The sequence below is a fragment of the Helicoverpa zea genome, chromosome 22, assembly GCF_022581195.2.
Source record: "Helicoverpa zea isolate HzStark_Cry1AcR chromosome 22, ilHelZeax1.1, whole genome shotgun sequence".
In the NCBI taxonomy this organism is placed as follows: domain Eukaryota; kingdom Metazoa; phylum Arthropoda; class Insecta; order Lepidoptera; family Noctuidae; genus Helicoverpa; species Helicoverpa zea.
This window is the reverse complement of record NC_061473.1, coordinates 3,570,979-3,584,992: the sequence shown is the minus strand read 5'-3', so window position 1 is coordinate 3,584,992 and position 14,014 is coordinate 3,570,979. Positions and strand designations below refer to the sequence as shown.

The window sequence follows — 14,014 nt, the reverse complement described above, 5'->3', positions numbered from 1 at the left end:
CAGCTTGGACCCGGGCCCGGGAGAAGGACATAGGATAGTTTTTGCCACCATCCGGCAAAGGGAAGCAGTAATCTCGAAACGCGGGTTAAACCGCAGGCAGAAGCTATATAGTTACTATGAATATATCACAAGTACTAACGTTTAATTAAGTACCTACGTACTTATAATATGTAATGGGGATAGGGTGAAAGCTTTTCAACAGTGAAAGATGTTTTTTTAAATTATTATCTAGTAGTACCTTCAATCAAAAAAATCCTCTAGATCTAGTGGTATAATATTTCTTAGTTCCTACCTACTTACATAAATATGCTGTTGATTAGGCAGAGATTACTTGAGTGAGCTGCGGGTTGTTCGAAAAAGATACCGCGGCCCAGGTACATAAAAAGCCTACGACGGTTTTTGTCTTACACTCCCTCACCGCTGCTAACCCACAGCGGGAGAGGTCATTTGATGATTTTTGACGTCGTTAAAAAAAAGGCAGAGATTACTTAATAGTTCCTATTTTTAGGTATTATGAGTAAATAAAACATAGGTAGGTGCCTAACTGCCCGTGGTGTGGTCACTTGGAGATTGGAGAATGGGTAAGTACTAAAATACATGTAGCTCCACTTTTGGGATTGGGACTTATTTCTTCATCATCATCATCGTACCAGCCAATTGCTGTCCCAAGGAACTCCAACTATCCTGGTTAATTTATTATTATGTAGGTTCTTATCTATTCAATTGATTAAAATTACCTAAAATTAAAAAAGTGCAGAAATTCTGTCAGTCTGTTTAAGGCGACAAATCGGTAAACAATAATTCCATAAACCGGGCACGCGCACCTAAGAGGCCAAGAGGGGACTGAGCGAGCGTCTGAGCGGGGCGAGGATACAATACGCGCGCTAGCTTATAACTAAAAGTCGTAAGCGACAAAATGGTTTTGTAATTTTATAATTTAGAAATGATAATTTGATAAATATTCCTTCTACAATTTTAAAGAGTATGTATATACTCAACTACGAAAAAAGTTAAGAGGCTTAAATCGGTCCCGTTTGCCCATAATATGTGAATCTCTTTTTAAAAAGAGGTATGTTTGATATATTTTTCTCTGTTAAAAAAGTTACCTAATCATGTTTTGAAAACTAACAAAATAAGGTTTTTATCATGAACTTTCAGGTAACCAAGTTGTATTTTGATCCGTTTCGTATTTACTGAGAAAAATTGAGATCATTGGCGCCAAAATTTCACGTGTCGTCACACTCGGCCGGCCGAATTTACCCCACCGCTACTTTATGAAGTACCAGGGACACATAAGTTTCGAGGAAACTCGCGGTGGCGCTGGGTTGTATGAAATAAGTATTGTTTTCTTTGGCTTTTCCGATTGGTAATGATGCAGCTTTTCATTAATTTTCAATTATTATACATCACAGATGACAAAATATTAGATCTTTGATTAAATTTAATAATAGTTACTTACATGCACAACCATTGCACAACTTAAACTCCATTTGGCGCTTAACTAAAAGTTAACCAATCTTGATAGTCGTAATACGGCTCAAAATAATAAGCAAGTATCTGTTTTACTTAGTGTAGTTAGGTAGGTAAATTGTTTTTTTAGCCGCATTTTATTTAAAAAAAAATGTTAAATGTTGTACTTTTAGTTAAGTGTTCTACCACTCAAATACAAAACTACAAACTCGTGTGCATGCAATGCAATATTTATTTTCTAGCACATTCATTATAAAGGAAATCTTTTTTTACATAAATAATGCCCCCCACGTATTAATAAACTTCAAGATAAGTCTAAATATCCCACAATTCAATGCCATTCTGCTGCGGGTTGGCACGTTCAGTGACGTAGCGATCCGTTTTGCCCCGTCATATTCGCGCATGGAAACAGTGAGTACTAGGCGACCATGAGTAATAAGGAGGTTCAAGTTCATACAACGGAGCTGGGAGTCAGCGACATCTATTGAAAAACTTAAGAACCTGTTCGACATTCTGCAAACTGCTTACAAACTAACTATATTAATCTGTGATACTACATTAGTTTATTTTTCTTAGGTTGTAAGAGTTTCTAGTACTACTTGCGTAAGTTTTGACGAATTATGAAATAGGTAAATTAACTTATCATTCATGATATTCGAACATTTCGCCTGACAGCCGCGCCGACGTCAGCGACATCTAGTCAATAAGGTTGAAACACAATGTTGTGTTCGTGACCACACAAAATGGAAGTACGCTATCTTTCGCTTAAATAATTCTCCATTCACCACTAGAGGGCGTTTGAACCACAAAATAAGTTAAGCCCCTGGCAATGCGCAATTGTGGCCACGATCACTTGGGTGTTTACACATTGGCGCACGCCGCGCATGGCTCATTGCTGCCTGGCGAACCACTTGCGATGGACGTCGAAGTAGTTACGGCTGCGGCTATTTATTTGTATACTGTTTACAAGAATTACAGAAGTGTGTACCGTCACAAAGTTATTAAAAAGAAATGTCGAAAAAGGCGATGCTGGATGCTGAATATTCATCGTAACAGGACAAGGTACGTAGATTTTTTTATGTGGAGGTTATGATATTAATATTTAGAATGTTAAGGCCATCGCCATTGTGTACAGGGGGTAATGGTATACGGTGGTGGACAATTGTCAATCGTGGCGTGCAATCGGGGAGTTGTCGGTTTTTTGGGTAGGTATCTACACTTCAAAAGAATCGTGGCGTAGCGTGGCCTGTGGTGTTTACACAATCGGCCACTGTTTAGTTCGTCACCGGCCGCTGAGGATTGTACACTTTTGTGTTGGGTGTACAAATAAATGTAGTGGTGTAGTATAATTTAAATATAGTAGGTACTGTAGTATACAAATAAATAGCCGCCATGCGCCATTTTGTGAACACCCAAGTGATCGTGGCCCGCAATTGTGCATTGCAAAGCGTGGCCCATCACATGCCATTGTGTACTGGGGGCTTTAAAGTAACGTGACTAACTTTTTTACCGTTTTCAGGCAATTCATGGACAATCTTATAAGCGACCTTGTTGCAGAACCATCAGGGGAATTCGATCACTTTGTTCGTATGTCATCTACTGATTTCGAATATATATTGCAAAAAATATCGCCAATTATTGCAAAAAAGGATACGTATTGGCGAGAAGCGATACCTCCTAAAATAAGATTGGCATTGACACTGCGATTTCTTGCGACTGGAGACAGTTATAGGACCCTGCACAACCATTTTAAAATATCAAGTACACTCATATCTAGAATCATTCCTGAAGTATGTTCGGCTCTGAACCAAGTGTTAAAGGACATGATTAAGGTGAGTTAGTAAAACATTTATATATACTCTAATTTTTTAATCAATAATTAGTGTAATTTCATAATCACCAACCCGCATTGAGCAAGCGTGGTGATTAATGCTCAATCCTTCTCCGTGTGAGAGGAGGCCGCAGCCCAGCAGTGGGACGATAAAAAGGCTGTTACAGTACATAAATAGTGGAATTGGTGTCTGTTCTCCAATGAGTGCCTGAAAAAAAAATATATTAATTTTTGCAGATTCCCACAAGTCCTGAAGAATGGCTGACCAAAACGGAAGGATTCAGTTTTCCCCACTGCCTCGGCGGTATAGATGGGAAGCATATTACTTTAGCAACACCTCATGCCGGACCTGAATACTTTAATTATAAAGGAAGTTTCAGCATTGTCTTATTAGCCCTTGTGGATTGTGATTGCTGTTTTTTCTTTGCTGACATAGGAAGCCAAGGGAGAATTAGTAATGGAGGTGTTTTAAATCAAAGCAATTTGAAGAAAAAAATATGTGATGGGACCCTCAATTTACCACCTAGTCGCCCACTTCCTGGAAGTAATACTAATATGCCTTACGTTTTTCTGGGTGATGGCGGTTTTGCTCTTAGTACTCATATTATGAAGCCCTTTCCTGGACATCATCTGTCAGGTACCCCAGAAAGAATGTTCAATCAACAACTAACACGTTCTCGTGCGGTCGTAGAGAACACTTTTGGGATATTATCGTCAGTTTTTAGAGTATTTCAAAAACCTATTCCATTAGATGTCGTTAAAACTTCTGCTATAACCCAGAGCTGTTTATTACTGCACAATTTTTTGAGGAAGAGTGATTCATCTCGCGATATTTATACTCCACGAGGCAGTGTTGACAGCTATGATGGGAATGGTGAATTAATCCATGTAGGTATGAGAGTAAACCATAAAGAAAATCTGCTGCCATTACAATCTGTATCTCATCGGGCTCCTAGTAGTGCTACGCAAATAAGATCAAATTTTATGAATTACATCTATCAAAGTCGACTATGCAGTGGTAGGGCCTAAGATGCATAATTTAATTAAGTAGTTTAATATTTGTGGAAATCGAAATGAGTAAATACGTAATTATTAATAAAAAATATTGGAAACTATTTAATTGTTTTACTTAACCTTTGTTCATCTGTCGATATAATACTTTTGCATGTATGGGGGGGTCCTTCCAAAAATGCCTCCATAGCATCATAAAAAACCCAAATCGGCTTTTAATTTTTTTTGTAAATTTTTGCACACTACACAAAAGTGTACTATCCTGATCAGCGGCCGGTGACGAACTATACTGCGGCGGTTACACTCGACGGCGGCGATAACTCACGAAACACTGAGTGGACTGTATGGATTAGAGTTATACGCGAATGTATTGCCACAGGGACTTGTTCAAATAATAAACGAATGCGACACTTTTACACGGCTTTTATTTATCACCACAATTGTTATCACTGGTTTACATTAAGTTTACTCTTTAGTTTACACGACTTTATTATATTACACACGATTGTAAACACTACGAGATTTATCACAGCAAAGTTATAACGATTTAAAACACAATAGTTTGAACACAATAGAGTTTAGCACAATAGAGATTTAATAACACAATGAAGTTAGAGTTTAAAACACAAAGAAGTTAGGTCACAAGTTTTAACACTATAAGTTTACACAGTTTTATAATACAGTTTACACAGTTTTTATAACACAATTTACACGATTTTATAGAACACAATTATTAGCACATAGATTTAGAACAATTTTAAGGGTTTTAGGGCATAGGTTTTACCCTAGTACTTTCACTATTTTCACTGAGCACTGGTTATAACGAGCATTACTTGCTTACTGTGGGTCGACTACAATTTCTTTGAAAAATGACTCTATCTTTATACAATATTCTAAGGTCTCAAGTCGTAGGGGTACCGGACGGGTTGCAATTTACGTTGACCAATTAGCTATAATTTTACGACTTACGCCTGACCTTTTTTAGTCCCGCTACTCGACACGAGGGGGCTCTTTGATTAAACTAAGCATGCTCATTGGTGAAAGTTATGGAAAAATACTGATGACAGTTATCTTTTTACGCACACATGTAAACTTTCTTATCTATTGCGCAATGATTAAAGCTATTGCATCAGCCAGATATTATTACTAAAAACCGTTACATTCAAAATCTTATTACGTAACAATCAAGTTAGTCACAATCATAAACACATATTAAACAAAGCTTATCTGGCTATCAGTAGTATTAGTAATAGCATGTTTCAGCATGCATGTTATGCAGATTCATTTGGTTTAACAACAATCGATTACCTCATAACATTCTTAAATTAAGTACACATATTATATACATGTTAGCCTATATCTACTGCAGGCTCGGCGTCCGCAACAGCTCTCCCCCCGGCGCAGCACGCGTAGCCTCCTCCTTCACGAGGACGACGAGCTTGCTGACTGGGCGCCGGAAGACTCCCGTTCGTGTCCGCACCTCGGCGACTCTGATGCCGCCGTCAGGTCCAGGATGTGTGCGCTCGACGATCCCCATCGGCCAGACGTTACGCGGCAGCGTCCCGTCGGCGATGAGAACCACGTCGCCGGTCTGCAGTGGTCGCTCGTTGTTCTGGGGCTCGCCTCGGGGCGCGAGCAAGGGTAGATACTCGCGCACCCAGCGCGCCCAGAACCGGTCAGCGAGCGCTTGAGCGGCCCGCCAGGTTCTGCGGTCCGCCTCGTCGCATGGGCCCGTAGTAGGCAGGCCCGTTGATGAGCCCAACAGGAAGTGGTTGGGGGTGAGCGCCTCGGGGTCGAGGGGATTCACGCTCACGTGAGTCAGGGGGCGCGCGTTGACTGCGAACTCTGCCTCAGTCAGCAGGGTCAGCAGGACTTCTTCGGAGGGCGCCCTCTCGTGGAGCGTGGTGCCGAGAGCCGACTTGACGGTTCGCACCATCCTCTCCCAGGCGCCTCCCTGGTTCGGCGCGCCAGGCGGTATGAACCGCCACTCCATCTTGGCCGCCAGCCCTACTTCTTTCAGGGCCGGCAACCACTCGTTGTATGCTGCTCGAAGCTCGGCGTCGGCACCTCTGAAGTTGGTGCCGTTGTCGGAGTACATGATGCTCGGCCATCCCCTGCGCGCAGCCATGCGGCGCAGCGCCATGATGGCAGAGTCCGTTGACAGGGAAGCCACCAGCTCAAGGTGGACAGCGCGACACGTCAGGCACGTGAAGAGCGCGCCCCACCTCTTCTCTCGGCGACGGCCCACCTTGACGTTCATGGGCCCGAAGTAGTCCACCCCGCAGTTGGTGAACGGGCGGTGGAACGGGTCCAGGCGGGCTCGGGGCAGGTCGCCTGTAGCTGGCGGCCGGGGCACGGCGCGTCTGCGCCGGCAGAAGGCGCAGCTGGCCTCGACGGCGCGCACGGTAGGGCGCAGTCGCAGCACCCAGTAGCGCTGCCGCAGGTCGTTGGTCACGCGTTCCCTGTTGGCGTGACCCGCAGCACAATGTTCCTTCTGCACTAAAAGCTTAGTTAGTGGGTGGCGGCCGTCCAGTATGACTGGCCGTTTGGTTTCAGCTGGTGCAGTAGCCGCCTCGATGCGGCCTCGCACCCGGAGTAGCCCGTCCTCCATGACGGGATCCAGCTTGTACAGCCGGCTCGTCCGTGGCAGGGGACGCGCCGACTGCATGCGCGCCATCTCGTCTGCGAAGCTCTCTTCCTGGGAGCGTCGCAGCAGCTCCTTCTCCGCCCGTTCAATGTGGCGGAGCTCGAGCGTGGTGGCGGCGCGCCGACACTTGTCAACGAACAAGAGCGCCCTCGCCGTGGCCCTCACCAGCACGTTGTAGCGGGAGAAGCGGGCTGGGTTAGGCAGCCAACTTGCAGGAGCCTCGGCGACGTGCAGCGTCTCGTGCTCGTCGTCATCTTCGGGGCTGGCTCGGCAAGGCCAGCAGTGCTCGCCGCTCTGGAGGAAACTCGGACCCTGAAACCATCTATCACTCGCACCTATGGGTGCGTCAGTTAAACGTGTGGCGTCATCCGCCACGTTAAGTTGCGTTGGAAGCCAACGCCATTCTTCCTTTGAAGTTAGCTCGGCGATCTCGCCGAGGCGATGCGCGACGAAGGGCGTGTATCGCCGCGCGTCGTGCTGTATCCAGTGCACGACTGTGGTTGAGTCCGTCCAGTAGACGGTTCTTGTTATGTTAAGCCGATGCTCTTTTCTTATAGCTTCGGCTAGCCTGGCCCCTATGACCGCGGCTTGCAGCTCCAAGCGCGGTATAGTCTGCGCCTTCCGCGGCGCCACCTTGGCCTTGGCAGCGACCAGCACGACGTCTGCGGCGCCGTCCTTGTTCGGCATCCGCCAGTACGCCACAGCAGCGTATGCCTGCTCGCTGGCGTCGCACAGCACATGCAGTTCACGCTCTTCATGGTGGGTTATCTCGTAGCACCTGGGCAGCTTTAAATCGGTTAGGTTTGACAGTTGCGACAACCATTCCGAGAACTGTTCATTGTCCTCTTGTGGAATGGAGTCGTCCCAAGACATTTGGAGCCTCCATAGGTTTTGAAGGATAATCTTCGCCCTTACTGTGTAGTGACTCAGAAGCCCAAGCGGGTCATAGATTGACATGACTGCGCTCAAAGCCTCTCTCTTGGTTGGTGCGCGCTTTCGGTTGCGCACCTCGGCTGGCACGCGGTTCATCGCAGTGTTGAACCCGAGCTCGTCACGTTCAGCGCTCCAGTATAGGCCTAATATCTTGCTGGCAGGCAACTCACCACCCAGTTGTGTAGGTGCAGTAGTGTGCAGCTCTGAAGGCACGCTGCGTAGAACTCCCGGATCGTTGGAGCTCCATCCTCGCAGCGTGAACCCGGCGACGGCGTGTACTTTCTGTAACTCTTGTACTGCAGTGTGTGCCTCGTCGGCGTTATCATAACTTACCACCAAATCGTCCATGTAATGATGGCGTGTGATGGCGTCCAGTGCCAGCGGGCACTCCTCGCCATGCAGCTCAGCGTTGTGGTTGCGCACATAATGCGCCATGAATGGAGAGCTCGCCGCACCGAATATCATACTTGTCATCTTGTATTCTCGAGGCGGGTTGCTTCTGTCCTTTCCTCTCCAGAGGAACTGCTGAGCTGGCTGATCTTCGGGGCGTATTTTTATACGCAAGAACATTTCTTGGATATCAGCTGTGATGGCTACAGCCTTTTCTCGAAACCTAAATATAATGCCTGGGAGGGAGAGCAGTAAATCGGGGCCTTCCAGGAGTGCGTCGTTAAGACACACACCATTGCTTCGGGCTGCTGCATCAAACACAAGTCTTTGCTTACCTGGCTTGTTTGGGTTCTGCACCGCGAAGTGTGGAAGGTACCAGCACTTGGGGCTGGCCTTCTCCGTCCCATCGCATGGTACTGCATAACCTTTATCCAATAGGTTATCTATTTGCGATGTATATTGCACCGCGAATTCAGGCGCGGCGTCCATCTTCTGTTCAATCTTGATCAGTCTTCGTAGTGCCGCCTTATAGCTAGGCGGCATGGACACTGCGTCTTCTCGCCACGGCAGCCCCACTTGGTAGCCGCCCTCGATGGCTGTGGTTGTGGCCTCCACGATGGCCTGTGCTCGACGGTCCGCGTCGCTCACTCTTGGCTTGTGAGTGACACCTAGGGCCTCGATCTTGAAATGCGCTTCCACAAGTTCATGAAGTTGATTATCACCTTTCATGTCTCGTTCATGAATATGTAGCACTCCATCTTCAGTGGCCACGAGCGTCCGAGGTGCTGTTCCATGCACCACCCAACCCAGCTGTGTTCTTGATGCAGCAGGTTGGTTCGGACCTCCGACCCGGAGTTCTCGCGAGACAATGTGTTCCCAGTGATCCGTTCCAATCAATACTCCTGGACGTGTAGGCGCGTAACAAACCTCATTTGCCGGCAGGTCCCGCAGGTGCTTATAACCAAGCAGCGACGCCGGCACTGTTTGCTGATGCAGCTTCAGATCCTTAATTGTCCTTGCTTGAAGCTGGTGGGGTGAGCACTCCTTGCCCACCCCTCTTATCTTAATGGTGACCACCTGGCTGTCCTCCTCCTGCGAGGACATGTTGACGCCGCAGATGTGCAGTGGCCGCACGGTGCCTTCTGCGCCAATACTTTCTGCCAGGCTGCTGTCAATTAATGTGATAGTTGCTCCTTCATCGAGGAGCGCGTGGGTCCTTACCTCCCCCCGTGGTCCTCCTATGACCACGGGGCACATCTTCAACAGGACGGCCCTATTGTCGGCGGCGGCTCGGTTGGCTACCGACATTACTGCTTCCTCCGCCTGTGTCTTGGATGTGACTGTTTCCTCCTTCTTGGCAGGAGGATCGGAATGTAAGGTCACGTGATGCGGCCGGCGGCACTCGTTCTGGCCGCACGGCTTTGCCCGGCATAAGACGCGCCGATGTTTCTTGTCGGCGCATTTAAAGCAAATACCGTTTTCTTTTACAAACTCCCAGCGCTGGCCCACATCCATGGCCTTATATTTAGGGCATTGTGTCAGCGCGTGGTTTTCTTTACATAGGAAACATTGGTCGGCCGCTGTCTCAATAGCGGCATATACTGCACCTTGCTTTTTCTTGCCGGCGACCGGGAACTTAGATGCTGCAGGCCGGACCTCCCGCTTTTGACCGGCAGTCGAGGCGCTCGCTACTGTTGAGTAAGTATATCTCAGCGCCCTGTCCGCCTCGCGCATCAAAAAACGTGCTAGGCTACATATCTCTGGCTCCGCAGTACCCTCGTTATCGCAGGCGAAATCACACCATCTCGATCTCAGGTGTGGTGACAGCTTCTCCAAAATTTCCCTTGTAAGTAACGGATTATATAGATATCCGCGACGATCAATGGCTTTGAGTGTGCATATTGTATTTTGTACCTTAACTGCAAAGCTATTTAACTCTGCCGCCGAAGATCCGGGCCGCGGCACGCGTTTCAACTCGTCCAGCGCCTTGTCGATAATCATTTCCGGCCGACCAAAACACTGTTCCAGCGTCCTCATTATTACAGCTGGATCAGTTGCTGTATGCAGCAGTGCTGCTACCGCCTCCCGTGCCTCGCCCTTGAGGCACGTCCTGAGCCGCTGAAGGTTCTCAGCCGTGGACACTGTATACATATTGGTAGTATCATTGAAGGCTGCCTTGAATGCAAGCCACTCACTCACCGTTCCGGAGAACGCCGGCAGGTCTGTATGCCTCAGCCGCGGGCGCGCCATCTTCTCCAATGTTACAGCAAGTTGATCTATACTATTTCTATTTCTAGACGGCGACCTCTCCCGCGGCCGTTCATCTCGCGCTGGTCTGTGTTCTTCCGCAGTATGTGCGGCCCCCTCCCCCCGTGCAGCGGGGGTATGGGTATTCAGCCACTGGCTTACCTTATTGTGCTGGTGCTGGTGATCATCGTGCAGGGCCTCGTCCTGCACGCTCTCCTGATCGTCCTGAATTACAGATACTTCAGCGGCAAGCCGCTTTTTCACCAGCTCAGCTTCCATTTCCAGCTCTCGGCGGGTGAGAGCAGCCAGCTTTTCAGCTGCTTCCAACTCGGCAAGCCTTAAGCGCGTGGTCGCGCTGGTAGTCGACCTTACTGACCTAGATGAAGGTCCAGCGACAGCATGCTCAGTGGCTAATAAAGTGGATTGTTCTACCTGCGGTGATGCCGGCGGGTCCATGGAGAGGTGACGCATCCGCTCCCTAGTTATTCTCTCCGCTTCCCGACGCTGCAGCGATGCGAGCAGGCCCGGGTCTCGTCGTTCAGAGGCCCGCCTCTGCTCCTCCAACTCCGTCAAGTCGCTCTGGCTACGTGTGATAACCATCGCGATCGGTAGACGGCACACACGTAATCACTTCACTCAACGTTCACTGCACTATCGGTTCGGATTTACACTAGCTGGTCACGACCTCGAGATCCGGCTCGAAGGACCAAAACTGCGGCGGTTACACTCGACGGCGGCGATAACTCACGAAACACTGAGTGGACTGTATGGATTAGAGTTATACGCGAATGTATTGCCACAGGGATTTGTTCAAATAATAAACGAATGCGACACTTTTACACGGCTTTTATTTATCACCACAATTGTTATCACTGGTTTACATTAAGTTTACTCTTTAGTTTACACGACTTTATTATATTACACACGATTGTAAACACTACGAGATTTATCACAGCAAAGTTATAACGATTTAAAACACAATAGTTTGAACACAATAGAGTTTAGCACAATAGAGATTTAATAACACAATGAAGTTAGAGTTTAAAACACAAAGAAGTTAGGTCACAAGTTTTAACACTATAAGTTTACACAGTTTTATAATACAGTTTACACAGTTTTTATAACACAATTTACACGATTTTATAGAACACAATTATTAGCACATAGATTTAGAACAATTTTAAGGGTTTTAGGGCATAGGTTTTACCCTAGTACTTTCACTATTTTCACTGAGCACTGGTTATAACGAGCATTACTTGCTTACTGTGGGTCGACTACAATTTCTTTGAAAAATGACTCTATCTTTATACAATATTCTAAGGTCTCAAGTCGTAGGGGTACCGGACGGGTTGCAATTTACGTTGACCAATTAGCTATAATTTTACGACTTACGCCTGACCTTTTTTAGTCCCGCTACTCGACACGAGGGGGCTCTTTGATTAAACTAAGCATGCTCATTGGTGAAAGTTATGGAAAAATACTGAAGTTATCTTTTTACGCACACATGTAAACTTTCTTATCTATTGCGCAATGATTAAAGCTATTGCATCAGCCAGATATTATTACTAAAAACCGTTACATTCAAAATCTTATTACGTAACAATCAAGTTAGTCACAATCATAAACACATATTAAACAAAGCTTATCTGGCTATCAGTAGTATTAGTAATAGCATGTTTCAGCATGCATGTTATGCAGATTCATTTGGTTTAACAACAATCGATTACCTCATAACATTCTTAAATTAAGTACACATATTATATACATGTTAGCCTATATCTACTGCAGGCTCGGCGTCCGCAACATATACAATGGCCAATTGTGTAAACACCACAGGCCACGCTACGCCACGATTGACAATTGTCTGCCAACATATATCATTACCCCCTGTACACTATGGCGATGGCCTGTAGTGGGCCCGCATGGGCCATTGTGAACCTACAAGGGACATTAGGTGAATCATTTAATCAGTTGGGATAAAATTCCGTTTCGATCGCTTAGTAAATTATGAAAATAGGCAGATACTTGAGGACTGTGACAGCTCCTTCTCGTTAAAATTAGAATTCGAGCAAGCAAGAAACGGCTATTCAGATCATATAGGTACCCAAACAACACGCAATCAACGCTTATTTACATTTCGTTCACAGGTGACACATACATACCTACTGCAATACATACCTATTTTTTGCATGAAAGAGTTGTTAACATGTGTGGGTGCGATGGGGCACAAATACATAGATAGTTACGTACATAGAGTTAGGTAGGTAAGTACGATAGACGGGACGTTGTCGAAGCGCGCAGTGGCGGGCCCGCCGCCGCGCCTCCGGTGAATCATTGGGTAATGTACCGATACTGCGAACGAATCGTCTTGATCGTTGAAATTGGAAGCAAATAGGTGATGAGTTGTTGATAAAATTGACGCATTTTTACCCTACGCACCCTAACTCTACACTTGTAAGTTACTTCGGTAAAAATTACGTAAGTAATTTCCGTAAGTTATATGAAGTTCTAAAGAAATTGTAAGCGTCTTACGAAGTTTATTACGAAAGTCAAATTTATAAAGGAGATTGGGCAAGAATGTATGAAGTTTGGTCAAAATGTCCACCACGAACGAGACCTATATAATTAAATAGTCCACTTAATTTAGAGTAACTTTTACTAAGAAAGTAAGGAAGTAAAGAAAGTACGAAAACCGAACATTACGAAATGCAGGTAATTGAAAAAATCTATAAAATGTTTTATTTGATTTTGCTATAACTTTTTTCTGGCATCATATTTTTTTTTACTTTCATAACAAAAAATGTTCTATATTTAACGGGCTATCTAGCCATATAGGTCTCGTTCGTGGTGGACATTTGGACCGGAATCGCCCATTGTCCTTTAAGATCGCCCTAAGGTATACCTAGAGTATTTGTAGTAAGTAAGTAATCACTGGAATTGTTACAGTTATTTGTTTATTTTTTAATAGGAATACTAGTTTACAAGACGTTCATCGTTGCTGAAAATGGAATATAAGAAAATCTTACAAAAGTATCAAGTAGACACAGTCGTAGTTCACACAAGGTGAGTGGCACAAGCGCTCGACTGCTTTGTTCCCGGGCAGGCCGCGCTCCGTATCGCATGTAAACTGTACGTATATCACGTATATGTATGTGTACTATACTTCTGTTATTGACTACGGTAAGTAGATACGTTATCAAATACGATCACTATCAGGTTTTGTCCCGATAAGTTTAATGTCGTACTAGTCTCCAGCCGCAGCTTCTGCCCGAAGGAACTACTGCCCGGCTGATTAAAATTATGAGACGATCATTTAAATTGCGCAACATTACATATTGTGTAAATTGATCGTTAGTATTGAAGAAGTGTGATGAATAATTTTCAGCATCAATTTTTTGATTGCTACGTGTTATTGTACCTAAGTCTAACACACTTAGAAAAATAGCAGTTTCAATATTCGGGCGAAGTTAGAAATAAAATTCTAA

At 45.6% G+C, this 14,014-nt stretch overlaps 2 protein-coding genes across 2 annotated transcripts; one reads left to right on the top strand and one right to left on the bottom strand.

Annotated features, from left to right (window-relative positions):
• Nucleotides 1–2,341: 2,341 nt before the first annotated feature.
• Nucleotides 2,342–4,416, top strand: LOC124641345. Its single transcript, XM_047179402.1, has 3 exons — nucleotides 2,342–2,532; nucleotides 2,990–3,302; nucleotides 3,539–4,416. The coding sequence occupies exons 1-3, from the start codon at nucleotides 2,387–2,389 to the stop codon at nucleotides 4,328–4,330; spliced, it is 1,251 nt and encodes a 416-aa protein (XP_047035358.1). The 5' UTR covers nucleotides 2,342–2,386; the 3' UTR covers nucleotides 4,331–4,416.
• A 1,256-nt stretch (nucleotides 4,417–5,672) lies between these two features.
• Nucleotides 5,673–11,129, bottom strand: LOC124641423. The gene has a single exon (XM_047179493.1). The coding sequence runs from the start codon at nucleotides 11,127–11,129 to the stop codon at nucleotides 5,673–5,675; it is 5,457 nt and encodes a 1,818-aa protein (XP_047035449.1).
• Between the last annotated feature and the right edge of the window lie 2,885 nt (nucleotides 11,130–14,014).

What these genes read in the sequence shown, in the direction of transcription:
- LOC124641423 (XM_047179493.1), bottom strand. Translation starts at nt 11,129, where the DNA reads ATGGTTATCACACGTAGCCAGAGCGACTTGACGGAGTTGGAGGAGCAG.
- LOC124641345 (XM_047179402.1), top strand. Translation starts at nt 2,387, where the DNA reads ATGGACGTCGAAGTAGTTACGGCTGCGGCTATTTATTTGTATACTGTT. An exon ending in ATTCATCGTAACAGGACAAG is followed by an intron (nt 2,533 to 2,989) that starts GTACGTAGATTT and finishes TACCGTTTTCAG; the next exon opens with GCAATTCATGGACAATCTTA. An exon ending in TGTTAAAGGACATGATTAAG is followed by an intron (nt 3,303 to 3,538) that starts GTGAGTTAGTAA and finishes TAATTTTTGCAG; the next exon opens with ATTCCCACAAGTCCTGAAGA.